Here is a 27,450-nt window from a genome sequence, read left to right as displayed (position 1 = left end):
AATTGTGTCGGGACTTTTTAACACAAGTCAGATCATCTTTAGGAAAAGATCCACTCCCTCCTCCTCCCCACCCATGCACACGAATTAAAGAAAATAAAGTGTGGTATGGTATGGTTGAATCACTACATTATACACCTGAAACTAATACAGCATCGTATATTAACTAATTGAAATTAAAATTAAAACTTTTTTAAAAAGTCCAGATTCTTTCTGACCTGGGCATCTCAGTATTAAACTTTGCCTTGGTAGGGAAGGATTGGCCATAGACTGGGGTCTGGTTGAGAAAACCCTATCTGGTTATGGCCTTAGGAAAGCCCCACTGCAAGTCAAAGACACTGGACAATGTATTTGGACAACTGGAGTCCAGCAAGACCTGGGAACTTGCATTTAAACAAAAACTGTCTTTGTTGTCATGGTGTGGAACATCATGTGGGCAAATTGATAAAACATGTAACAACTTTTTAATCCGGGTGTTTAGAACAGAGACGCTGTGAACATGGATGTTATATAATTTATGGAAATTTGCCATTTTTCACTTCATAATGATATTAAGAAGATAATTCTATTACTACCTGGCTTATATATTGTTATGATAAAGAGATAAATTGTGTTTTCATTGTGTTTTTTCACATTTTGCTCTTTGCAAATAGTCCATGTTTATTTGTCTAAAATATTAATTTGTAGTTTTGGGTACACATTTATGAATTTGATGAGTTCTAGTTGAAAATGAAACTTTCTAGAACTAAATTTTTTAAACAACAAAAAAGCCTAGTTTTCCAGTATCTTCATAATTCACAGATATCACAAATCCAACTTAACAACATTGCATAAACTTTTTCTTAGGTTAATAAGATATAAATATTTTTCACTGACAGAAGTCTATTATGTTAGTACTCTTATGAGAATAATACATTTGGGAGGCCTGGGGGGTTCAGTCAGTTGAGCCTCCGACTTTGGCTCAGGTCATGATCTCACAGGTGGTGGGTTTGAGCCCCAGGTGGGGTTTTGTACTTCGAGCCAGGAGCCTGCTTAAGAACTTGCACCCCCCCCCCCGCCACCCTCCCCTGCTTGCACACGCACTCTCTCTTTCTCAAAAATAAATAAACATTTAAGAAAATTTTAAAAAGAGTAATACATTTATATAATTACTGACATATTTCTTTTAGGGTGCTATTCTCAATAATTTACTACCCAATATGAGTTATGTGCTTCAAATAGTAGCCATATGCACTAATGGCTTACACGGAAAGTACAGTGACCAGCTTATAGTCGACATGCCTTCTGATGACCCTGGTAAGTGCTCTCCTGATATGCCTTAATGTAATCTACATAAGGAAGCTAGTTTACTTACTGGATGCAGTGGTGCTTTCTCTCTGACTTTATATTGTTTTGGTTAAAAGACAAAATGATTTCTTTTTTTTTAACCTGGATCATCTGCCAATTTTGTGAAGCATGGAAACCATTTTCATTCAGCAGATCTGGGACAGGACAATAAGTAAATTTATTCTAAATACTGCATTTTTCTATTTTTAGAATAAGAATAGCAAAACTGATTGTTATGTCTGTAATGGTCATTGAATGAAAATAGCTATGTGAATATTAAGACTTTTATTTTGATAATGAACAGTTGGTTTCATTTGTGTTTATTTCCTTTTTCAGCCCCCAAAGCATTTTGTAGTAAGTATATACGTGATCCTCGGATCATGTGAGGTACTTTGAAATATCTATACAAAGCATCCAACAGTTTATCTTAGATATTTTTATCCACTTTGTATACTCCTGTGTGAAGTGGGGGAGAGTGCTTTTCTCCTAGCTGATTTGCCAGTACTGTTTCACAAAGTAAAACAAAGATATTGTTTCTAACTGTTTTTGTTTTTGCATGCATCTTCTCTAAGTATTATGGGGAAGTCTTTTGATCTAAAATCTTATGAAGTAACTGAATGAAGTACAGATCATAACTTGACAATTTACAAATGCATGTAATTAAAGTCTCTCTTTTGCTAATATAAGCAGTTTTAAAGTAATAGAATGAAATATATATATGTATGTGTACATATGTATATGTGTATACACACAGACATCATGCATATGCATATTCATAAATATATGCAAACGCACATACATAAATGTAATATTCTTTGGTCTTCCCTACCATGAGTCTACTCACTGATATTTTTATAAATTTTTCATAGAGATGGATGGTAATAAATTACATTAATTATAGCATATTCCAGTTTGACATATTGAAGGAAAACTGATGTGTATTGATTAGCCTTTGTGGTCTACATGATACAACAGGGTCTTTAATCCATTATGAGCTTGTTCACTGATTACCTCATAGTTGTCCTCACTAGTTAAACTTTTAAGTTAAAGTATATATGTCAGAGCATTGAGGATAGATTAGGTATCTTTCTAAAACACAGGCTACAAACTTGCCAAGTTACTTCCCAGATTAAAATGTTGACGGCTAATTAATATGACTACTATTATGATGGCAATATCACTATTTGATATTTCTTATGATCTGCCTCATGGCCTGTGTATAATGTATTGCTTTTATATAGCATTGTTTTTCAAAATGAGGTTATTTTTAAATGGAATGTGAGCTCTAAATGCTATTGAAAGGTGAGTATCAAATTAACTGACCATGGCTTCAGTTATACTATATCATGCACTGACTGCCGTCCCTCTGCAACATTCCCCATATGGATCCACCTAGAAATTCACATCTTTAGCAGGGCATCATTCACCATATTGGCCAGTATCACATGTGAATTGATGAAATGTGGTATAAAAATCTCCTCTAATCCTATTGTGTATTTCAGGATGTGGATTATATCAAATACATTCATTTCGTTTACTACGTTGGTTTAATTATACTACTCTCATTTCTGCACATAAAACAATTTCCCAGGAGTTTACAAAAAAATAATTGTAGTTATTTATGTTACGCTCTTTCTCACTGTATCCACTCTGCCAAGTTTTAAACTTTCTGAATTTTTTTGTTTTTTCTTTTTGAGATGTTTATTGCATAAAGAAAAACAGATCAAATATCTATTTTCTACAGAAGTGGTTTCTGAGTGATCCTTTTAGACTAAGTCTACACTGGCACAAAGTACAGCATTCTTGTATCATTTGTAGCACTTTCACATTTGTACAAAATAATAAATATTACACTTGGTTTCCATTTATTCAAAGGCTGGGGACACTGTTGAGCTAATGAGATGTTAGTTTGGGCATACCATTTGATCTCCATGGATGTCTCAGTCCCTTAAAGCATTTTGTACAGTAATAATGTTTTAGTAAAAGATAGTGTTTGATTTGATGTTTCACTATGATATTCCTCTTAAAAGCAAAGGTTAAAAACTTAGATGGCTTATTCCTCAGTTATTCCTACCAAAAAGTCGTCCTTCATCAAAAGCCAATTTACCCAAAGTTTGGAGTCTTCTCATTTTTCATAAAGAAAATATTTGTTCCTTTAGATCTCATTTTTTTTCTGATCTAAAAGGCTGCAATGGCATTTCAATTCATGTATTTTCAATTTGTTACCAAAATTACATTATTTTAAATACTTCTACAGTCAATACGTCACAGTAAAAGTTTTGAAAAAAGTACTATCTTGAGGTTTAGTGTGATGGTGCCCTCAAGAATCTTATGATTTATGTGGCTAATAGAGATGTAAGTGACTCTTGAGTTTGCTGTTTGTTTCATGGTTTTTATTAGTACCATTTCATCCTGTTAATTATGTTGTTCGTTCCCTTAGTAACATTGTAATGTACCCTAGTGAGTTATATTTTATTATTTTGGATAGGCTTTTTTCTAAACAGTGTATTGTTCTTTGCTTTTGTTAAAAAGAAATGAAGGAGGTTATTTATAACTGCCCTCATTCTTTCAATTGTAGATTTCACATATGTTAATCAATATCCATGAAGGAAAACTCAATCTCCCAAATTGTGCCCTTAACTTTAGCTAATCTGATTATTGCTTGTGCATTTTAATTACACTTGCTGTGTACAACAGTATCACCATAAAATTGGCATCCATGAATATTACTATAAATTGCTATTTTAAAATCCATGCATAAATGCATATCAGGAAACCATTTTAAGGTTAAACTGAAGTGCATAGTCTTTGCAAATACTTTATAGAAAATTATATTTATTAAAAAATAATCCATAATTTATGTCATTGTAACTAAAATAATCGTGTCATTTTAAAATCTATAATATACAGTTAACTATTATACAATTATAGAGGATATTATTTAAGTACGTATTTTAGAGCCTTGATAGTTATATGTGTTAAATTTACATGTGTGGTGAATTAGATCAACACATTTTTCTGTTGGTGCATGCTTTTCAGTTATTTAACAATTGTGTTTGTTAAATCACTATACATCTGTCCTTGTTCTGCCTGTACCACCCTATGCCATGGGTGTTACAATAATATTTAAAATCACAGTTTGAAGAGACTGTAGTCTACGTTGCTTTGACTTTTTGCCTGTGAGACTTGGCTTTCCTTCAAACAATTAAATAAGCCTTGCTTGCCAACCCATGTCAGTGTTGCTTTTTTGTGTTATGGAATATTAATGTGGTACTAACATGCTCTTGTAGAAAATGTGGCATTACATGTGCTCCAAAACAAAACCAGAATGAACCAATAGCTTTTGCTGAGTTGTCACACATACGTGAATTTTATATGTTCACTGACAAAAAAAAAAAAAAAGAATTAACAGTCTTTACTGTTAGACGTTTTGTAGGCTTCATGCAGTCTATTTTGACCAAGTGAGTGAGAAGTCTATAAAGCAGTATAGTTGTTTAATTACTTAGTGTGTCAGTAATGCCTGAGTCCGATCAGTGGCGACTAAAATATCGGTTATTTGTGAGGAACCAGCAGGCCAAAGGGTACCGAGTATGTGATCTTGTGCCGACCACCAGAGCTACACCTTGGGTGCTATGAACTCTCAGACTCAGAAGTATGGCCTCAGAATCTCCGGGTAGATAGAAAGAAAATTTGTGAAATTATTTTACTTCAGAATTGTTCTGAAGAGGCTCAGCAGGAGAGCTCTGGATTGTATGGGGGAAAGGCATATTGAATTGCTCCTGGGCAACCACAGAATTTTAGTCACTTCAAATAATCTAATAAGAAACCAAAGTGAAGATCCTTCAAAGAGGGTTAATACTTACAGATATGAAGACACCAAGACTTGGGGTATTCACCCAGGAGAGTGCCATGAAGCAAAAAGGGACCAAAGGACTGCTTGGACCCATACATTTTGCCTCTAGGCTCCAAAGCGGGCCAGAAGACATCTTATCTCTTACTTCAGTAAATAGCAAAGCCAGTTTCGGTAGAACTCACTGATGCTCTTTGAGGGAAAAGTACTGGGTAAAAGCACATATTTTAACTTAATAGGAACCAGAGTCCATATAGTTAATTTATGCTGCAGTAAATGGATAAAAATAAATTAAATGCAATAATAGGGAAATCAGTCCTCAATGTGATAATTATATATACCCTATGCCAGCCTTGACAGTCAATAAGAAAATTACTTTTGCTTATTAAAAGTATCAAGTTAGGTAAAGTTAGACCATGTTTTTGTTTGTTCCCTTGTTTGTTTTTAATTTTTTTTTTTAATTTTTTTTTCAACATTTATTTATTTTTGGGACAGAGAGAGACAGAGCATGAACGGGGGAGGGGCAGAGAGAGAGGGAGACACAGAATCGGAAACAGGCTCCAGGCTCTGAGCCATCAGCCCAGAGCCTGACGCGGGGCTCGAACTCACGGACCGCGAGATCGTGACCTGAGCTGAAGTCGGACGCTTAACCGACTGCGCCACCCAGGCGCCCCATGTTTTTAATTTTAAAATATTTCCTTAAGCTCATTGAAGAGAATGGATTATCACTGAGTTTTTTTCCCATAACCTCTTAACAGAGAAAAATCTACAGTATAATATATGTATCACTAACAAATATTTGTTATAACTTGCCCTTATTAACATTAAAATATTTTAAAAGTACATGAAAAGGTATGACTCCATTTAAAAGCATTTCAATAAAGGGGCGCCTAGGTGGTTCAGTCGGTTGGGCATCTGACTTTGTCTCAGGTCATGATCTCGCAGTCCGTGAGTTCGAGCCCCACGTCGGGCTCTGTGCTGACAGCTCAGAGCCGGGAGCCTGCTTCAGATTCTGTGTCTCCCTCTCTCTCTGCCCCTCCCCACTCATGCTCTATCACTCTCTTTCAAAAATAAGTAAACATTAAAAAAATAAATAAAAGCATTTCAACAAATTATGTATTGTCTCACATGCTGAATTTGAAGGTTTTCATGTGCATGAACTTCTCTAACTGTAGTTTATAGAAAATCATATTGAAATTTCTTATTTGTCTTTTATAGTTTAGTTGCATCTCATCTTTCAACTCACATGTATTTGTTTCCTTAGAGGTTATAGAGATACAAATGTTTCAGACTGTTTGAAATCACTTTAATTTGAAAATGTGAAGAATAAAGAACATGAAAAACAAAACATAGAAAATGGAGAACATTAATGATCCAAATAAAGGTTTCCAAACTCTTTCACGGTCAGTTTCAACAAGAAAAAAAAAATAATCGAATGTTAAAATTTAATTCAGGGCTAAATTAACATTGTTCAGGGTAAGTAACTTTGAGATAGCTAAGTAGTCAAGAGTATTAATTTTATCTAAGGTCACTTGAGAGCGTGACTTCACTTCTAAATTCGTCCTGAATTCTCCTCTAAATGGAATCCACACACAGGACCACATTTTACGGCTTTACATTTCTTAGTATCTGGGAATTTTCTGTTAAAAGTAGATTCAGTAAAATCTATCATAATACAGGCCTGGATTTGATAAACATTTCATGTTAGTTCAGTTTTGCCTTTGAAAACTTTATAGAGTATGCATTTCTTCTGAGGATACCTAGAGGTATAAAACATAGAACATAAGCAGCATTGGGGTAGTAAAGAGCATGAATTTTGGAGATGGAGTGAGAGTCGATGAAATAACAGGACTAAGAGAAGGAATCCTGCAGTAACGCTTAGTTAAACCCAAGTCCTACGTGGCACAGGTGAAGCATGAGGAACAGTGCTTCTGCAGGTGGCCCCTTGGTAATTTGACATTGGGCTAGATTCCTTGTTGGAGAGAGGGACCCAGCTCCTAACCTTTCCTCACATTACTGATAGGGTTTGTTTTAGGATTGAGACATCCATGTACTGGAAATAAACGGATTTTGGTCATTGGGAACAGCAGACTTGACTGACCCTGTCCAGATCTTTGCGGGAGCACAGCTAAGTTTCCCTGGTGAGAAGGAACCGGATCCCTCTGGTCAGTCCTTCCTGTGGCCAGCCAGATTGGACCTGCTGGAAGGCACTGTCTGTTTGGTGCAGCACCCTGTGTACATATAAGCATCAGCCCAAATTCACAGTGTAGAAAAAATCATTGGGCCCTCCACCAGAAGAGGAACTGAAAGAATAAGTAGCTGAATAAGAAAATAAATCCTGTCAATTCTCCTCCTAATCCCTGGCATTTCCCCAATTATCATCTATGCTGATGAAAAACCATTTAGGTTTTTTATACTCAGCCTGCCCCCCTTTCCCTTCTTAGCTTCAGTCACACCTGTAGAGGGGAGAGGGGAGGGGAAGGGAGTTGGATTAGAGGATAGAAATGAAGTTTTTGAATGCTGTTTCATATAGGCTTATGTTGTGGTGTGTTACGTAGTGTTCAGAAGTGTTGAAACACAAATCTTTAATTTTTATTTTTGGAAATTCTGTAGTTTCAAAGCTAACAAGTCTTTTTTTTTCTCCCCCTTCCCTCTTTCCATCCAAAGGTAAATCCACACAGCTGAAATAATCGAATAAACATTTTAATAATTTTGTTTCTAATTTTGTAGAGCTGGACCTCTTCCCTGAATTAATTGGAACTGAAGAAATAGTCAAGGTATTATAGCTATTTTTATATTAAAATGTTTTAAAATTAAAAAGCCTTTTTTCAATTGTTGGTTAGGTTCCAGATGTTACATTAATCAAAGTTCATGTTGCATTATTCGTCGTAGGGTTAGTTGTTGAGCTTTGTAGATAGTGATATAATCGACGTACATGATTCTTTCATCAAGAGTTGGATGTCACTTTGATAGTATAATAAAAGTAACAGATGGAAAAGGGTTGGTGATAATGAAAAAAGTTAACATTAAAGATAATTATAGCTATAAACTATAGCTATAAATCAGAATTTTCTTCAGTGTTCAAGTTTTTCTAAAAGATTAAAACAACATTTAACCAATTCTTAGTATTTCTACAGTTGATTTATAATTAACTTAACCAGTGGTTGACAGATTGATAACAAATATGAGCCAAAACATAAGTTGTATGTATTCTGTCCAAATATTTGTGTTTGGATTAGTCATATGATAAGTGTCTATGGCTAGTATAATGTCCTGTAAGTAAATAGGTATTTGAGAATATTTATAGGTGCACCTAGGTGGCTCAGTTGGCTAGGCATTCGACTTCAGCTCAGGTTATGATCTCACCATTCATGGGTATGAGCCCCTCATGGGCCTCTGTGCTGACAGCTCAGAACCTGGAGTCTGCTCCGGATTCTGTGTCCCACGCTCTCTGCCCCTTCCCCACTTGCGCTCGCTCTCTCTCTCTCTCTCTCTCTCTCTCTGTCTCTCTATCTCAAAAATGAATAAACATTAAAAAAGAGAATATTTATAAATTCTAACATTGTCTTAATTTCTAAAATAAAGAAATAATGACTGATGTATCTTCTATTTCATCCTAAACCCAAATATACTGTTCATCTTAACTGAGATTATATGTTAAATCCAGATGCTATTCCTAATGTAGTACAAATGTATGCATATGCACATATGAGATCATAGAGTGTAATAACTATTATCTGGCAATAAATACTAATTAGATTGTTTTCACATGTATAATTATCTCAATAGTTTATGTATCTTATGGCAGTTCTGTCTTGCAAAGGATTATTTTAGCAAAGTGAGCAGTCCACCCTTGAAAGAGTTCACAAAATTCTGCCAAGGATATTTGTGTGTGGGTGGGTGTGCATGTGTGCCCATGTGCATGTGCACGTGGATAGGCATATATCTAGAAGTGATCACTGGGTGGCAGACTGCCAGCTTCTCATTGTATTTTCACATGGCAGAGAGCAGAGCAGAAGAAACAAGCTCTCTCGTGACTCTTCCTGTCAGGGCACCAAGCCCATTCATGAAGGCTCCGTGCTTATGACCTCATCGAGTCCCAGATACCTCCCAAAGTCCCCACTTCTTAATATCATCACTTCAAGCGGTAGGACTTCAATATGGGAATGGGGGGAGGGCACAAACACTTAGCCCATAACACTACCCACTACCATTGATTCCTGCAGGAATGAATGATGGAGGTTGGCAAAACAGATACATGGAATGTGTCTGTAATGGCTTTTATTTATTCATTTTTTAATTTTTTTTAACGTTTATTTATTTATTTTTGAGACAGAGAGAGACAGAGCATGAACGGGGGAGGGTCAGAGAGAGGGAGACACAGAATCTGAAACAGGCTCCAGGCTCCGAGCTGTCAGCACAGAGCCCGACACGGGGCTCGAACTCACGGACCACGAGATCATGACCTGAGCCGAAGTCGGCCGCTTAACCGACCGAGCCACCTAGGCGCCCCTGTAATGCTTTTAAAACTGAATGTGGAAGTGAATAGTTTGGGGGATGTTTCTCAGATTGTTCTCAAATAAAAATGCATTACTTTGAAGGACAAAGTATCTCCAGGGTGATCGAGGCCTTTATAGTAAAAGTTTTTTTAATGGAAGCTGTGAAGGATAACAGGTGAGACACAGATCAAAACCATAGTGGAAGAAAGAGTCACAATAACTTCATAAAAAATGATAGGAAGCAGTATACATTAAACTATTTGTGGTTTCAGGTATGTACAAAGTAATCATAGAGCAGGAATGATCTGTTCTTGAGGTGTTGACATGAGATCATATGCCTTCTAGAGATCTACAAGGTTTGGTTAGGTGGGATTAATGAATGGTGCATTATTTTCATCACATTCTGAGAGTTATCTGAGCATGGTTTGTTTTTTTTTTAAGTTTATTTATTTATTTTGAGATAGAGAGCACAAGTGGAGAAAGGGCAGAAAGAGAGAGAGAAATCTGGACATGGTTTAAGATTCAGATTCTTTCTACTGATATCAGTCAACTTCTTACCAATCTGTACATTTTTTCTTCTTTTTACGGACATGACTTTAAAACAGCTAATAAATGAGGGGCACCTGGGTGGCTCAGTCGGTTAAGTGTCTGACTTTGGCTCAGGTCACGATCTCGTGGTTTGTGAGTTCGAGCCCCGTGTCTGGTTCTGTGCTGACAGCTCGGAGCCTGGAGCCTGCTTCGGATTCTGTGTCTCCCTCTCTCTCTGCCCCTTCCCCACTCCCGCTCTGTCTCTCTCTCTCTCTCTCCTCAAAATAAATAAACTAAAATAAATAAATTATTTATTTTAAAATAAATAAATTATTTATTTTAAAATAAATAAATTAAATCAAAATAAATAAATTAAAAAAAATTTAATAAGTAAAAATAAAAAAGTAAAAGATCTAATAAATGATAATGCTAGCAAACTGAGAAAAGTCATATCCTATGTGAACTAAAAATACCGTGTCTCGATAGCTTTGGCAATTTAGTTTTCTAAGCATATGGTTTGATGTATTATAAAATGCAGAGTTAAAAAAGAAGAAAAAAACAGAAAACCTGGGTCTTGATTGACCTCTCTTCAGACCGCTCCTGAGCCATTTCAGTGACTGAGTGTTCCCAAAAGACTGGGTCACCTGAATGATGTTTCTAAGGAAAACACAGAATCAAATAACTAGTACTAGAAGCATACTTTGACAGTTTGTCTTTAGAATGTCTGCCTGTGTCTTGAGTGGAAAATATTTAAAACAAAATGAAAAACCCAAACTTCTTCTAGTCCTAAATCTTCCTCTTATGATGGCTTAAAAATTGTGATTTTTTTCTGAATATATACAATGAAATATTCTGAATCTGAAAGTAATTAGATCTTTGAAATAAATTGTTTCATTTCCTATTGTAAGAAGTTAATTGCTCTTTAGCTTGTTGCCAGATGAACTGAACAGAGAAACATAAAACAAAATAAATACGATGTTAAATAACACTGTAAATAAATACATTATAGTATGCCTTTCTTTCAAAGCTATGGTATCTATTAATTTAATTACTTCCACAGCATTAAAATAAAGGCAGCCATAAATAAGGTGTTTTCATTAAGTTTAATTAGTGTCCCTAGAATGTGGATGATAAAGGCTATAGGATAGAGGCATGGCCTCTGTGAGATGGTGCTTTATGAGGAGACGTTCCCAAGATCCCACAAGTGAAGACTAACAGCAGCATAAGATATTGTTAAGAATTCATTTTTTTATTTCCTTATGTTTCATTAACTCTTGTTTGCTTTTCAAAGGAGGAAGAAGAGGGAAAAGACACTGAAGAAGACACTGTTGTGAATCCTGGTAGAGACAGTGCCACAAACCAAATAAGGAGAAAGGAACCCCGGATTCCTACGACAACAAACTACAATCATGTAGGGACTAAATACAATGAGGCCAAGACTAACCGATCCCCAACAAGAGGAAGTGAGTTCTCTGGGAAGGGTGATATCCCCAACACATCTTTAGATTCCACGTCCCAACCAGTCACTGGATTAGCCCCCCAAAAACATTTTTCTTTGACTTCACAGACTGTGACTAAAATGCCACCTCACACCCTGGAAGGCGCTTCAGCCTCTTTAAATGACAGCTCTAAAACGATTCTCAGATTTCTGCAGAAGAACTTGACTGGGACTGTGGCATCTTTAAATACAGTTTCTATAACAGAATCCCAAGAGGTGTCTACTGATATCAGTGAGGAAGAGAGTTTATTGACAAGCTTCAAGTTCGATACCGGAGCTGACGATTCTTCAGGCTCCAGTCCGGCAACTTCTGCTATGCCATTCATCTCTGAGAAAATATCCCATGGGTTTGTGTTTTCTTCAGAAAACCCAGAGACAATCACATATCGTGTCCTTCTACCAGAATCTACAAGAAATGCTTCAGAAGATTCAGCCTCATCAGGTTCGGAAGAATCTCTAAAGGATCCTTCCATTGATGGAAATGTGTGGTTTGCTAGCACTCCAGATGTGATAACACAGCCCGATGTTGGATCAGGTAGAGAGAGCTTTCTCCAGACTAATTACGCCAAGATACACATTGATGAATCTGAGAAGACAGCTGAGTCCTCGTCTCCAGGCCCCCTGGTGTCACAGGGTCCCCCAGGCACAGATCTGGAGATGCCACCTTATTCTACCTTTGCCTACTTCCCGACTGAGGTAACGCCTCATGCTTTTACTCCATCCTCTGGACAACAGGATTCGGTCCCCACCGTCAACATGGTACACTCGCAGACAACTCAACCAGTATACAATGGTGAGACACCTCTTCAACCTTTCTACAGTAGTGAAGTCTTTCCTCTAGTCACCCCTTTGTTGCTTGACAATCAGATCCTCAACACTACCCCTGCTGCTTCAAGTAGTGATTCGGCCTTGCATGCTACGCCTGTATTTCCTGGTGTCGATGTGTCATTTGAATCCATCCTGTCTTCCTATGATGGTGCACCTTTGCTTCCATTTTCCTCTGCTTCCTTCAGTAGTGAATCGTTTCGCCATCTGTATACAGTTTCTCAAATCCTTCCACAAGTTACTTCAGCTGTTGAGAGTGATAAGCTGTCCCTGCATGCTTCTCTGCCAGTGGCTGGGGGTGATGTGCTGTTAGAGCCCAGCCTTGCTCAATATTCTGATGTGATGTTGCATCAGACCACTGCTCATGCTGCTTCAGAGACATTGGGATTTGGTGGTAGTGAATCTGGTGTCCTTTATAAAACGCATATGTTTTCTCAAGTTGAACCGCCCAGCAGCGATGTCGTGATGCATGCACGTTCTTCAGGGCCCGAACCTTCCTATGCCTTATCTAATAATGAGGGCTCCCAACACTTCTTCACTGTTCCTTACAGTTCCGCAGTACCTGTGCATGGTCCTGTTGGTGTATCGCATCAGGCTTCCTTATTTAGCAGCCCTAGCCACATTCCAGTGCCTGAGTCTTCGTTCATAACCCCAACCGCGTCATTGCTGCTGCCGCCTCATGGCCTCTCTGGGGATGGGGAGTGGTCTGGAGCCTCCTCTGATAGTGAATTTCTTTTACCTGACACAGATGGTCTGACAGCCCTTAACATTTCTTCACCTGTTTCTGTAGCTGAATTTACATATACGGCATCTGTGTTTGGTGATGATAATAAGCCGCTTTCTAAAAGTGACATACTATATGGAAATGAGACTGAACTGCAGATTTCCTCATTCAGTGAGATGGTTTACCATTCTGAAAGCACAGTCATGCCTGGCCTGTATGATGAGATAAATAAGTCAAACGTATCTTTACAAGAATCCCCCGTTTCCTTTTCTAGCACAGAGGGCATACTTCCAGGGTCTCTTGCTCATCCTGCCACTGAGGTTTTTGATCAGGAGATTAGTCACGTGCCAGAGAATAACTTTTCAGTTCAGCCTACACGTGCTGTATCTCAAGCATTTGGTGACACCTCGCTTAAACCCGTGCGTAGGGCGAGCTCAGAGCCAGCCTCCTCTGACCCCGCTTCTAGTGAAATGTTACCTCCTTCAACTCAGCTCTTATTATATGAGCCCTCCGCTTCTTTTAATACTGAAATGTTGCTGCAACCTTCCTTTCAGGCTTCTGATGTTGACACATTGCTTAAAACTGCTCTTCCACCTGTGCCTAGTGATCCACTATTGGTTGAAACCCCCAAGGTTGAGCAGATTAGTTCTACGGTATTGCATCTCATGGCCTCAAATTCTGCCTCAAGGGAAAACATGCTGCACTCTACATCTGCACCAGTTGTTGATGTATCGCCTACTTCTAATGTGCATGCTGCTTCGCTTCAAGGGTTAACCATTTCTTACACGAGTGAGAAATACTCTGAACCAGTTTTGCTTAAGAGCGAAAGTTCCCAGCAAGTGGTGCCTTCGTTGTACAGTAATGATGAGTTGTTCCAAACTACCAATTTGGAGGTTAGCCATGCCTTTCCCCCAAAAGGAAGGCATGCGTTTGCTACTCCTGTTGTATCAATCGATGTACCACCAAATACACTTACAGATGAGCCTCTATATTCTGATGAAGTTTTCACCTCCACCAAGGGGTCTCTCACTGATGAGGTATTTGCTGGTATTCCAGCAGTTTCTGACACACTTGTAACTGCTGATGGTTCTGTTCCTTTAGGAAATGCGTACGTTTCCATTACAGCTGTTTCTCCCAACAAAGATGGTTCTGTAACCACAACCAAGTTCCTGTTTCCTTCTGAAACAACTTCCGAGCTCATTCAGAGTGCCAGATCTGATGGTGATTTAGTGGGTGGTGGTGACGATGGTGATCTTGATGATTATGATGATGATTATGATGACAGAGATAGAGATGGCTTATCCATAAATAAGTGTATGGCATGCTCCTCCTATAGAGAATCAGAGGAAAAGGTAATGAATGATTCAGACACCCAAGACAACAATCTTGTGGATCAGACTAATCCAACCTCATATTCACTATCTGAAAACTCTAAAGAAGAAAATAAAGTCACAGGTGTAATATCAGACAGTCAGACCGATACGGACAGAAGTCCTGATAAATCACCACCAACAAATGTGCTACCCCCAAACCCCAGTGATGGAAGACAGGAAAATGACATTCAGACCGGTAATGCCCTGCTTCCTTTCACCCCAGAATCTGAAGCATGGGTCCTTGTTGCAGGTGATGAAGAGAGTGGATCAGGGCAAGCTGTCTCAGATAACCTTAATGATAACGAGACTTCCACAGATTTCAGTTTTCCAGACGTTAACGAAAGAGATGTTGATGGGGTCCTGGAAGCAGCCGACTCAGAAATAACTCCTGGATCCCCACAGTCCTCAACCCCGACTGTGACTAGCAGGCACTCAGAAGTGTTCAACATTTCAGAGGCAGGTTAGTTATGGATCCAAGAGATAGACTGAGCTGTGGTGGTTTTCTTCCTCAAAAAATAGAAAAATCGTGAAAAGAGAAAGTTGGTAAAGTGGCACATTGTTTTATTTCTTAATCAAGACATTCAACAAATCCATTCACAGTTTTTAAAGTATGATTTTACTCATTATTTCAAATGAATATTTGACATGTTTTGGTTAGTGGATGGATAAAATGGTTTTTATTGTCAACTTTTCATGTTCTGCGAGATGCCAGTTACATGTGGGAGCACTTAAGTGTGCGTAATGCGTTTTTAGTATACTGCTTTTTAAATGATAGATGGGAGTGTGTTGTTTTTAGATAGTTTTCATTTTTATATTCACTTATGTTCTAAAATAAGTTGTAAACTAATTTCATTGAATTATAAAATGAATTATTAAACTCCGATAGTAGTATGATACAAAACACCTCTCTGACCCACCCAGTGGAAAAGATATGGTAATTTGCACATCCACGTCAGCCTGGAACTTTAAACCTTAAAAAAAAGTTCTCTTTCTGAGTTTTGAGAGTTAATGGTAAGATTTTCTTTAAAGAACGTTTTCATTTTTTAAAATTGCCTCTGTTTGATTACCTTAATGTTGCCTAAAGAGGGCAGTGTGAACTAACAAGATGCATTCTACTTTGTACTCGCGGTTATACAACCCTTTCTAAGAAGTTAAATAATGGTCATTAATATGCATAGTATGTATAGGTATTGTATGACAAGATGTAAAACACTAGACCATTTTCTGTAGAAATGCATTTCATTTGTTAATGTATTTTATGCAAATTAGTTTAGAAGCCAGATGTTTCTTAGAGCAATTACTTGCAACATATATAATACAGATGTTTGCTTTACATGCCAGTGGGGAGAAAAAGGGAAATTGAAAACCATTAAGCATATGAAATACTAGATAATTTCATGGAATTGATGATAAGAATTTTATAACTTGCTTTCATTAAATTTTAAGGCATTTTTTTAAATTAACAACAAAAATATTTAAATCTTAATGTAATTAGTCAAAAGATAGATCAAGGTAGCATCTTGCAATCTTATTGCATAAAAGCGGATATTTATAAGCCAGATCATAGATACCAGTCTCATTAGCATATTTTTTTCTCTTTGTCATTTCCATCTCTTGAATTAGTTGTATTTTTCCTTCAGTGCAGCAGCAATTAAAATTTTGTGCATTTTGATAGTTTTCCTACATTCTGACTTGATACCTATTTAACATTGCATTCCAGTTTAAACACTTACACTCTGCTATGTGAGAATGAATAATGAATCCGTAGGTCACTATATTAATTAGTGTTGCCATATATATGAATTGTTATCTGGCTTCAATTATAGTACGTGGGGTTTTTTAAAAAATTTTTATTAGATTTAAAGACATATGAGGAGTTCATCCTTTTTATTTTATCTTACTAGACAGTGATATCGTCAGTATGTTCTTACTAAGTTATGCTATCAGGGAGAAACTATATATATTACAAAATGCCAAACCCAGAATTATTGACTGAAACTTAGCAATTTCTTTTCAATGTGCTAATTTGATTAATTATTAAGTGTATGTTCTTCCACTGATGAGGACAAAACAGTAGAAATATACCTTCCAATATCATCAGGTAACACAATTAATGGAGTGAGATCAAAGAAGATTAGGGGAAAATTCTTGCCTGTTTTAAAAACTGCATCTGTAAAAAATCATATGTACTCTGTCTTATAAAATAGTTGAATATGCCTCTTTATCAAATGCATACAGACTAATTTTGAAACTTATTATTTTATTATGTACTTCTAGAATGTAGAGTATTTTATAAGACATGTTCCCTAAAACAATAGAGGTAAGGCCAATATTAGTATCTGCAATTTGTGAATGCATAAACTGAGACCCAGAGATACTAAAGTACGTGATCAAGGTCACATAGGGAGTTGACACAAACTGACACTGCAAACGTGTTATTGGTGTCTGTCTCTTAGAGACTATGCTTTCATAATTGAGGACAATGAGATATATATAATGCTTAATTTGTAATACCAAAATTATACTGTTTTATTCTAAAAATGTATTTGAAAGTATTCATCTTATCTTTGTTTACCAATCAAGTAGATTCTTGTCTTATTTAGGTAGCTCATATACACTACTGAACCATGTCAAAATAGATATTTTAGCCTCAACTAATGAATATAAAAATCAATACAACTAGCTCCTCATTATAGTATGTAAAAGAACCAGTTGATTGTCTGTACTTTCTTTTTTTATATAATTTTTTTTTATTTGGGTATATTTTATTCCTTCTTTATTATTTTTTTTTAATTTTTTTTTCAACGTTTTTTATTTATTTTTGGGACAGAGAGAGACAGAGCATGAACGGGGGAGGGGCAGAGAGAGAGGGAGACACAGAATCAGAAACAGGCTCCAGGCTCTGAGCCATCGGCCCAGAGCCCGACGCGGGGCTCGAACTCACGGACCGCGAGATCGTGACCTGGCTGAAGTCGGACGCTTAACCGACTGCGCCACCCAGGCGCCCCCTTTATTTTTTAAAATAATCTCTACACCCAACTTGGCGCTCAAACTCATGACCCTAAGATCAAAAGTTGCATACTCTACAAATAGTGCCACAATTTCATGTGGTACCTCATCTTGTATAAAATACCTAGATTTCATAATATGTAGTTAGCATGGATTTATCACTCTGACTCCTCAATGAAAGGGTTTATTTTAAAATCAGACCTCCCAGAGAACTTATGAGTAAAGTCTATATTACAAGATTATATGTGTGTGCATATATGTATACAATGTGTGATATATATGGTAATTTGTTATATATTTTATGTGTTATATATCTTACATATATATCACATGTATGATCAGACATATCTCATATATATGTATGCACATACATATACATAAATGAAAATGCATGTATCTACACACATACATACATATGTACACCTATATACAAATTTCTATAAAGATTTGTGGTCATTGAAGACCTGTGTGATTATATAAGCACACTTTGTGTATAAATTAATGTACATTATTGGTCTCAAACTTTAATATGGATCAAAATCACCTGGAAGATTTGTTAAAACACAGGTTGTTGGGCCTTGTCCAGAGAATTTCTGATTCAGCAGATTTGTGATGGTTGGCATCGGGCGCAAAATTCGCATTTCTAACAAATTCCAGGTGATGCCAATGCCAGTATTCTGGGAATCACATTTCAAGAATGACTGATGTTGATAATGATATGAACCACTATTTGTAATTTCTAGGTACCAGGGGCTTTTCTAAGTGGATTATTTCATTGTTCAGCCACAAATTTTCCATTTAGATAATAATAGTTATAATAGAAAAAGTGTGAAGACAATTATGTATTAAAACAAGATGGTTTCCTAAATTTTATAAGGAAACTCAGTGCATTCACCATCAGATTATTTAGGCTTCGAGATGAGCCTTGTTGCAATGTGTAATGACCAGAGCAAATGAGTAACAGTAGAAACTAAAGCCTGGGCTTCTCTCACAAGAATATGAACTACAGCTCAGGGATCAATGGATTTACAATATTTCCACTTTTTATTCAGTTTTGTGATTTTTAGTCATCCCTTTGCATTCTACTCTTTTCAGGCAAATCATTCATAATTATAAGAAAAAATGTCTAAGGAAATATGAGTATCATTTGTCAATTGATACATTTCTCATACGAGTGGGTTAAATTTTTGACCCTTTGTGTATCATCTTTCAGAAGGAAGCTACTGTTTTAAACCTTAAGTCCTCTGCCATTAGCTCTACCTCAGTGCTGTGTTCATGAATTTGTTACTCTCAAATTTATTTGTAAATCTTTAAATTAAATCAGTTCCTTTTGTTCCCCTTATCGCTAAAGTAAGATAGTTGGTATAAAAGAACCTAATATGCCAGCTATGTAGAAAGCAATGTAGACTCTCGTGGGGAACTGAAATGTTCTACTTAAAGAGCTCTTCCAGAACTTCTGCAGGCGGACGCAATGAGGGCTTTTACTTTGCAACAGTGTCAGTATGTCACCATGGCAGAGCAGTTCCGATGTGCCCTTATCGTGCTTCCCCCCTGCACACACCTCAGTGTAGAAGGGAAGCATTGTGACTGGCCACTGATACACTGAAGTTCTGAAACTCTTGTGAACAACTTGGAAGGTTAGCTCCAGTTGCAATGATTTTGAAAGTGCTAGAATAATAATGCACCCAACTGGTCACAGATATAGTCATTTTCCATCTTTTGAAATTAACCCAAGAACAGACCTTAAGCTTTTCCATAATTTACACTTGCATATTTGAAAAGAATTTCTTCAACCTATGTACTCCTTCAGTTCCCATGCAATATTATTTTTCTTTTCTTTTTTTTTTAAGTTCATTTATCTATTTTGAGAGCGTGAGTGTGTGCAAGCAGCGGAGGGGCCGAGAGAGAGGGAGAGAGAGAGAATCCTAAGCAGGCTCCACATGATCAGTATGGTGCCCAGTGCGGGGCTCGAACTCACAAGATCAAAACCTGAGCTGAAACCAGGATCAGATTATTAACTGACTGAGCCACCCAGGCACCCCGTATTTTTTTTTTTTTGATAGAGAAAAATAGTTGATAAGAAAGGCATTCAAAGTAACACTTCAAAAGCAACCTATATTTACAGTGTAAATAGTTTTCTGGGTGAATGGCTATCCTAATGTAAGAAGGTTTTCCTAAGATTCTCTCTTTATGAAATTATTAATTGCTCCTAGCTATTTATTTAATTGCAGGATTAGAAACCTTGTATTCAGATTAAGTTTGGAAACTCAAGATTATATATGGTACAGTAAGTAGCATTGTTTTTCCTGGCTATTTTATTTAAAAACTTATTTTAATACTTCTTTTATTTTCTTATTTTAATACTTCTATTTCCCTTTTAACAAGCTTTTCAAGGCAGTATTATGCTCACTTCCTGCCACAGCACCCGTCCCTAGGTGCTCATCTCTGTTGGGACATTCTAAGTTCTTCAGCCTTACTTTTTAAGCTTTGTTTTACTCAAATTGGCTTATAATCATAGACATTCTTTGTATCATAGATTTGAAATTTTAAAGGAAAATAACAACAATGAAGGTTGCAAATACTCAGTTGAAAATGTTGTGCCTTTTCCTTAAGCTTAAATATCAACTCTCTCGATTTTCTCTGACTACAGAGGCCAGTAATAGTAGCCATGAATCTCGTATTGGTCTAGCTGAGGGGTTGGAATCCGAGAAGAAGGCAGTTATACCCCTCGTGATCGTGTCAGCCCTGACTTTTATCTGTCTAGTGGTTCTTGTGGGTATTCTCATCTACTGGAGGTAAGTCGAATGCTTGTTTTAGAAATGTATTTCATAGAGCTCACATTTTGCCTGTGTTTTTTTTTTTTGTTTTACCTGAAAGTTCTTCAAAGCATATTCACATTCTTTTTCCTTGAGAGCTACCATTAATTTATCCAGCTAACGATGAATTAGGTGAATTTGTAAATCCAAAGACATAATAATATAATACTTGATTGTTTTTCATATACCAGTGAAACAATTAAAGGGTAAAATGGAGGAACCCTGGCTTAGTTAATATTTAATACAGTATTTTGACAGTTGTACTTTCATAGTAATCTAATTAACCTTCAAATGTTATCATAGCACTTAACATAAATCTAAGCTTCTCAGCTTAAATGCTCCAGCTGTTACAATTTCAAAAGTTATTATTTAGAAAAAACATAGTTTTTGCTATAGTAAAAACATGGTTTGTTTATAATTGTGGATTTTGTACAAGATGCACATCAGCTGCATGCTAATAGCAAAAACCGATAGCCCCATACACAAGAGTAAAAATCAAGCAATTAAAATATTAATATAATTAGAAAATAAAGTTGACTATGTTAAGATTCATAGAATTCTAAAGTTAATTATAGCTTGCCTTGAGGATAAGATATAGTTTTGCTGTCATCAATATCCTATTAAAACTTTTGTTTATTGATTTTAATGTTTATTTATTTTGAGAGAGAAAGAAAGAGAGAGAGTGCACATGTGCAAGCAGGGGAGGGACAGAGAGAGAGAGGGAGGGAGAGAATCCCAAGTAGACTCTGCACTATCAGTTCAGAGCCCGACACGGGCCCCATCTCAGGAACCGTGAGATCATGACCTGACCCAGAATCAAGAGTTGGACGCTTAACTGACTGAACCACCCAGGCACCCCAGTATCCTATTAAAACTTTTAAAGGACAAAGACGGTTGCACTCACCATAAGCTTCCCATCCCATGTCATTCAGAACATGCTGCAAATTAGGAAGTTTACTGGGGAAACAGTGTAAGTCAGTATAACTATTATAACTGTGTCTTGAAAAACAAAAACTTTACGATGATATAAGGAATCCTAGCTTTGTAATTTATTGCTTCGTTTTAAAAGAGAATTTTGTTCAGAAGATCTATAATTAATTCCTTTTTGTTTAGTAATGTCTCTCTGTAAGCTCATATGGCCACTCTTTATCTCTTTATGTGTTATCCTAAAATATATTCTCTCAGTTTATTCAAAAATATTTGCCATTTTTAAGGACTGTTTCTCATGTGCTTAGTACCACGTTGACTACTATGGAAAATATCAAAAACGGATGAATGAATGAGAGTCACTATCCTTGAGAAATTCGTGCTTATTGAGAATTTTCTATGAAAAATGTATAACCTACTATACGCAAGTATACACACGACACCTGAAATCACTAATGTTAAGAGTGGTCAGGGAACAAAGAATCTTGATAGGCCAGGATGAGCAGAGTAAATGTAAAGTGCTGGGCTTGCACTGGATAGGGTTCAGAAAGTGGAGATAAAGGAGACAGCTTTCCAGGCAGGAACACAGCAGGTGGAAAGAACAGGAAGCAGGAGTAAGCTGGGTCTGAGACAGGCCTGGGGCAGGTAGTTGCATGTCGTTGGACACGGGTGGACTAAGGTAGAATGTTTTCATGATCAACTGTATTTCATATCCAACAACCTTTACAGAAAAGAGTAAACTGCAGTAAGAGAACAGATCATACTTCTGTTACCATATGTGAGTTGGTGGTCTATTTTGTCCATAACATGATGCAAACAAAGCTGCTTTCTCCACTGGTTCCTATAATTGCCAATGACTCTTTCTACAGAAGATTCCATGCTCAGCAGAGTACCGTGAACACAGTACATGATTTCTACATGTTTTTTCAACAAGAATTCATATTGCTTTTCTCCATACTCCCCACTCGGTTTGTTGGCCAAACTTTTTATCAGCCTTGATGTGTTCAGATTACTGGCTTATATTTAATCTGATTTTCCCTGGCAAACCAATGTTTGAAGTTATTTGGAATTAGAGGTAAAATTTTTTTAAATAAGATGGAAAGTAAGCCCAAATTCTACTTCACAGTAAAGAGTGTTAGAATAAATTTCCAATAGAAATGTCAATCTTAAGACTGAAATAAGAATGAGAGTTTTGATCTTTGTTACTTAGTATTTCAAGTTTATTTTTTGTAGATTTGAAAGTGTCTTATTTAATATGATTTGATATTTCATGGAAAATTAAAATCTGGAATGGTATTTATTTTCTATTAATAATGGATTATCTCATCTGTATTATGTGGAGAAAAAAGATAAAATTACTAGTTGAAAAATACTAATTTGACCTTCACCAACAAGATGTTTCTCTTTTCCTCACAAATAACACTTTATGTACCTTGAACACAGAGTGCATTAGCTTAAAAAATGAGCGCTCTGTGATTTTATGTATATATTTTATATCTATCTGTCAAACGTTCTGATAAAATCTGTCACTCTTTTACTTACCCGTTTCAAAACTTAACACCTCTGTCCTCACATCCATTTGAAATTAATTCACTTCAAAATGTAACTTTTTAGATCAGGGATACACCAGGGGTATTAGTTGGTGCAACACAAGATGACCATATTAGTGCCTTCTTCGGGGTTTTTGTGAATATATTCAAATTTTGATGTAGACCCATTTGTAAACAATACGATTTCACTAGCCAGTATGGAAACATTTTAGACCTTTGTGGAAAGCACAGCCTGTGTGGAAAGGTTCAAAATAGAATACCAACAAAAGTCCTCATAGTAACATGGTCCTTATGAGTTTTTCCAAGCTGATATATTTAAATGTTTTTTTAATCTAATTTCTTAGGATAAAAAATTACTGTAAAGTGGTATAATAAGTCTTTTTTTTTTTTTTTTTTTTTGTCTCTTTACCCAATTCAAAGCAGTCCCTGAGGTTTTGTGTAAGCCTTGAGAGAAAGCATGTTGTAGTCAGAAGACAGAACAAATCTGGATCCCTTCCCCATTTCTGCCTGGCATTTGTTACGTGGTCTTGGGCATGTCACTTATCCACCTGGGAACTGGTTTTCCTCTCTGTGCCATTTCGGGGGAAGGTTCACTAGATCATCTTTAAGATTGCAGTCCGAGCTTCTTTAGAGTTTCTGTGATGAATGCAGCATAATGAATAAATATGGTTTTATATTTGTATAAGGATCCAAAAAATGGAAATACATTTCTAGCTTTTAATTCCAAATACTGTGATGAAAAGGTGTAAATCAAATAATCAGATTAACATTGATTGATAGGACCTATGTCTACAAGTTTAAAACAGTCATCACTTTTTTCATTATGGCTGAGTGATAATTAGCAAGAGACATAGTTATCAACACTTAGCACATAGACGTGAAGACATTCACTGCTTATACAGAACAGATGGACTATAGATATTGAATCTTGTCATACATTAAATAATGTGCCCTGAAATTATTTTCCAGATGTTTTAAGGTAGAATTTACATGAGCCAAGTCGTAAGTTTCTAAGATACAAAATGACTTCAGTAAGGAAGATTTTCAAAAAGTTCTTTTTAAAGAAGACAAAGGGCAAATTTTTGAGAGCTTTTTTAAGAGTTAAAATCTAAAAACTATCAAAGGCATAATCAACAAAATGGCACTCCATCAAAAACAGTATAAAAAAGAACTTCCCATAGACAGTTGTTTTGGCTTTGGGGAGAGGGAGGAAGAGCAATATGAATTCTCTCATGGTCTGAAATTCAAATTTGTGAGTCACACAGGGTAGCTACCAACCCAAAATGGAGGCCTCCCATGACCATGCTGCCTCTTAAGTCGAATGTCACTTCCTAGGGAAAACTGCACTATAAAATGGACTGAATATAATACGTGTGACTTTCCTCAAAGCTTTATCCTACACTATTTTAATGTTGATTTTTCCCACTTACACGTTTTTGGGTATGATTTTATAACGTTCTTTTGTTATGCAAATAACACTAATGGACCACTTATTTGCTTAAACAACAAATATTTGTTTACATAGCTAAAAAGAGTAGAGTTGGTATTTACCCAGATCCTACAATGAATATTTAACATGTTAAACCCTAATACCAATAAGTTTCAACTTACCTTTTTCTATTCCATGAGGGCTGCCTTCTTCCCATTTTCTCAGAGCCATCCTCTATCTACTTATCCAGCCAGCCAGCCACCCATCCACCTGTCCATCCATCCATCTTCCTCTAGCTCTATATATTTCACTTCTCCTTCCCAAATATCTTGAGATTTTAAGTTATCCCATTTGAAGCACAGGTAGGCAAGAAGTCTGGGATGCAGCTGAGTAACTTATGGTTGGTGGGATTTACTTGCTACTGGAAATCCATCTAATCATTAACACCATGGCACTGTTTTCAGAGTTGGGCTTACATAAATCAGAAGACATGGCCCCATCTTTTAAAAAATATAATGAGGATATAGGCACAAAACAAATATATTGCAAGATAATTACCCTAACTAACAATCAGTAAAAAAAAAAAATATATTTAAAATCGTCTAGCAGAGAGTTCAGGAAGTGAAGGCCATCCTTGGATTAATTAAACATATTTTTCAAAATAGTCTTTGTAAAGGTGAAGGTGAATCAAAGTTTGTGTTGGGTGCAGTGAAAACAGAGAAACTGGAATGCTAGAGGCAGCTTAGGAATGAGAGGCTTTTTTTGCTTTAAGTTGATTCATTTATTTTGAGAGAGAGAAAGAGAGAGCAGGGGAGGGGCAGAGAGAGAGACTTCCAAGCAGGCTCCGCTCTGTCAGCGTAGAACGCAACACGGGACTCAGTCTCACAAACTGTGAGATCATGACCTGAGCTGAAATTAAGAGTTGGATGCTTAACCAACTGAACCACCCAGGTGCCCCAGAAATGAAAGGCTTTTTCACGGAGAAGATACCATTGAGCTGCCTTTATGGAAGATAGTACTCGTGAGTAAGGCATTTTGGTCAGGAGAACCATATTTGAAGCAGGGAGGAGAAAGTGAGGACAGGACAAGGCATATTTAGAGATCTACAACTTGTTTGTATTTGTGGAGTATAAACTTCAAGAAGAAAGTCAAAAGGCGTGAGGGCCATAGATAGATAGCATTTAAGTACTGAAAGATCTTGGGCACCATTAGCTAAATAAAACCTGTCAGGTACAGAAATAGAGCCAAGATGTCAAAGTAACAGGGAGATAGATTTTTGGCTTGACGCCAAAAAAAAATAATAGCAGGAGGCCTAACAGTGGAATGGGATGGCCTCCTCTTGCAGTACCATTTAGAGGTACTTAGAATGAGTTTTCAGTTAGGACGAGAAAGCAATATGTGGCAACTAAAGATGTCCTCATAAAGGACTCCTTGTCACCGGAGATGATCTTTCTATGTCAGAGATGCTGTCCAACAAATTCTTCTGTCTGTGGTGATGTTGCACCAGGTTCCTTAAGACATTTTACAACTTTAAGATTCATTGAAAAATAAATAGAAACCCCTTTACCAGCTTGTGTAACCACAATTTTAGAGGAATCAAAGAGATTTAACTCTGTGATCTTAAAAGAGGCATCGAACCCAGTGTTTTCCTATTGTGTCAGAACATGCCACCAAACTTGCCCGCTAGTTTCTGCTCCAGTCTGGCTTCAGGTGGGCTCCAGTGGAGACTTTCAGTGGGACGGTTGATCACGAGACCTGTGGCCCTCATCCCTCCCGTTGTTCCTAGTCGGTTGTGCTCTTTCCGCTTTCCAGGAGGTGAACCTGGCTCAGGCCCCCTCGACATTGGATTCGACACGCAGTCATCTTCCTCCCGTACCACCTGTTCTCACTAGAAGACATTCTTGTGTTGTCTTGATCGTGTCCTCTTGTCAAAGGCTTATACGATCCCAGCAGGGGGCTAGTCCTTACTATGCACGTTGTTGCCTTTGGGTGGTTCTGTTGGTTTTTGTTTGTTTTTTGGGGTTTGTTTTTTGGTTTTTTGGTTTTTTTGCTTGTGACACTAAGATTATAAATAAAGTACATGATTTCATACTAGTCATAGCAGTGAATTCATTGAACAAATATTTTGGGGCACAGGCAACTTTAAGTTTGGGGGGACTTACTGCTGTTCTTTGCACTGAGGCATAATACTGCATTAAGTCAGACCACCTTGCCTTTGCAGGGCTCACATTCTGATGAGGGACGACCAACTAAAAACATGTAAGACAAATACATAAGTAAGGAATTTCGGAAAGTGCTAAGTGCCATAAAGCTGACAAAAGGCCAAAGAATAGTGATGTGGTGGGAAGAGCTGGTACTTTTAGTTACCATGGTCAGGGAAGGATTGTCACAGGAAGTACAAAAACAATGGGAAGGAGGCAGGTGGCCAGAAGAAACGTCAAGAGCCAAGGTCCCAAGGTGACACTGATGGAGCCTCTTGGAAGGAGGAGCAGAAGACCAGTGTGGGCCTGAGCCTAGTAGTAGGGGACGTTGGAGAGGACCCCAGAGGCAGGTGGGGGACCAGGTCATAGAGGGTCTTATAGCCCTTGATGAAATAACTGAATATCATTCTGATTCCACTGGGGAAGCCACTGAAGAATTTTACACAGGGAACTGATTACTGAAAGAATGTTACAGTTGAGGTGTGTCCTCATAAGAACAAATGTTACGTTAAAGCTCATTAGAATAAATATCTTGTAGCTTGAATCTTAAATGGAAAGTGAGATTGGCATCTTTACTCACACAGATATTTCTAGTTAAACTTAAATACTCATGAATAGCATTTCATATAAATTAAATGACCCACATCAAAGAGTGTCATTAGCAGTTTTAATTATCTAAATTTTTTTAATTAAGTGTGGTTTGCATTAGTTTAAAGCAGCAGTTGGTTCTTTGCTCTTCTCAATAGTTTGTGGTCTGCTCTTACCAGATGTTACTCTTATTATCTGAATGAAAATAGATTCAGGTGACATTGTAGGTCATAGTTGTCGTTGATTCCAAATATATTCATTCTCAAAACGCTCATCAACAAGGCTAGCATCTGTTGGAAAGAAAATCACG

The 27,450-nt window shown here is 36.9% G+C and overlaps 1 protein-coding gene across 5 annotated transcripts in view; it reads left to right on the top strand.

Annotated features, from left to right (window-relative positions):
* Positions 1 to 27,450, top strand: part of PTPRZ1 (protein tyrosine phosphatase receptor type Z1) — a 186,676-nt gene that overhangs the window by 125,577 nt on the left and 33,649 nt on the right. For 3 of the 5 annotated variants that reach the window (XM_086691441.1, XM_086691432.1, XM_086691423.1), the window contains 4 exons: positions 1,167 to 1,293; positions 7,904 to 7,950; positions 11,492 to 15,080; positions 20,280 to 20,424. In XM_086691441.1, coding sequence (XP_086547567.1) covers positions 1,167 to 1,293; positions 7,904 to 7,950; positions 11,492 to 15,080; positions 20,280 to 20,424 — 3,908 coding nt within the window. The remainder of the gene's footprint in view (positions 1 to 1,166; positions 1,294 to 7,903; positions 7,951 to 11,491; positions 15,081 to 20,279; positions 20,425 to 27,450) is intronic. The other 2 variants (XM_086691458.1, XM_086691447.1) reach the window with 1 other exon arrangement.

This window comes from Puma concolor, chromosome A2, assembly GCF_028749965.1.
Source record: "Puma concolor isolate L17-30 chromosome A2, mPumCon1.1.hap2, whole genome shotgun sequence".
Taxonomy (NCBI): domain Eukaryota; kingdom Metazoa; phylum Chordata; class Mammalia; order Carnivora; family Felidae; genus Puma; species Puma concolor.
This window is presented reverse-complemented; position numbering and strand designations above follow the sequence as displayed.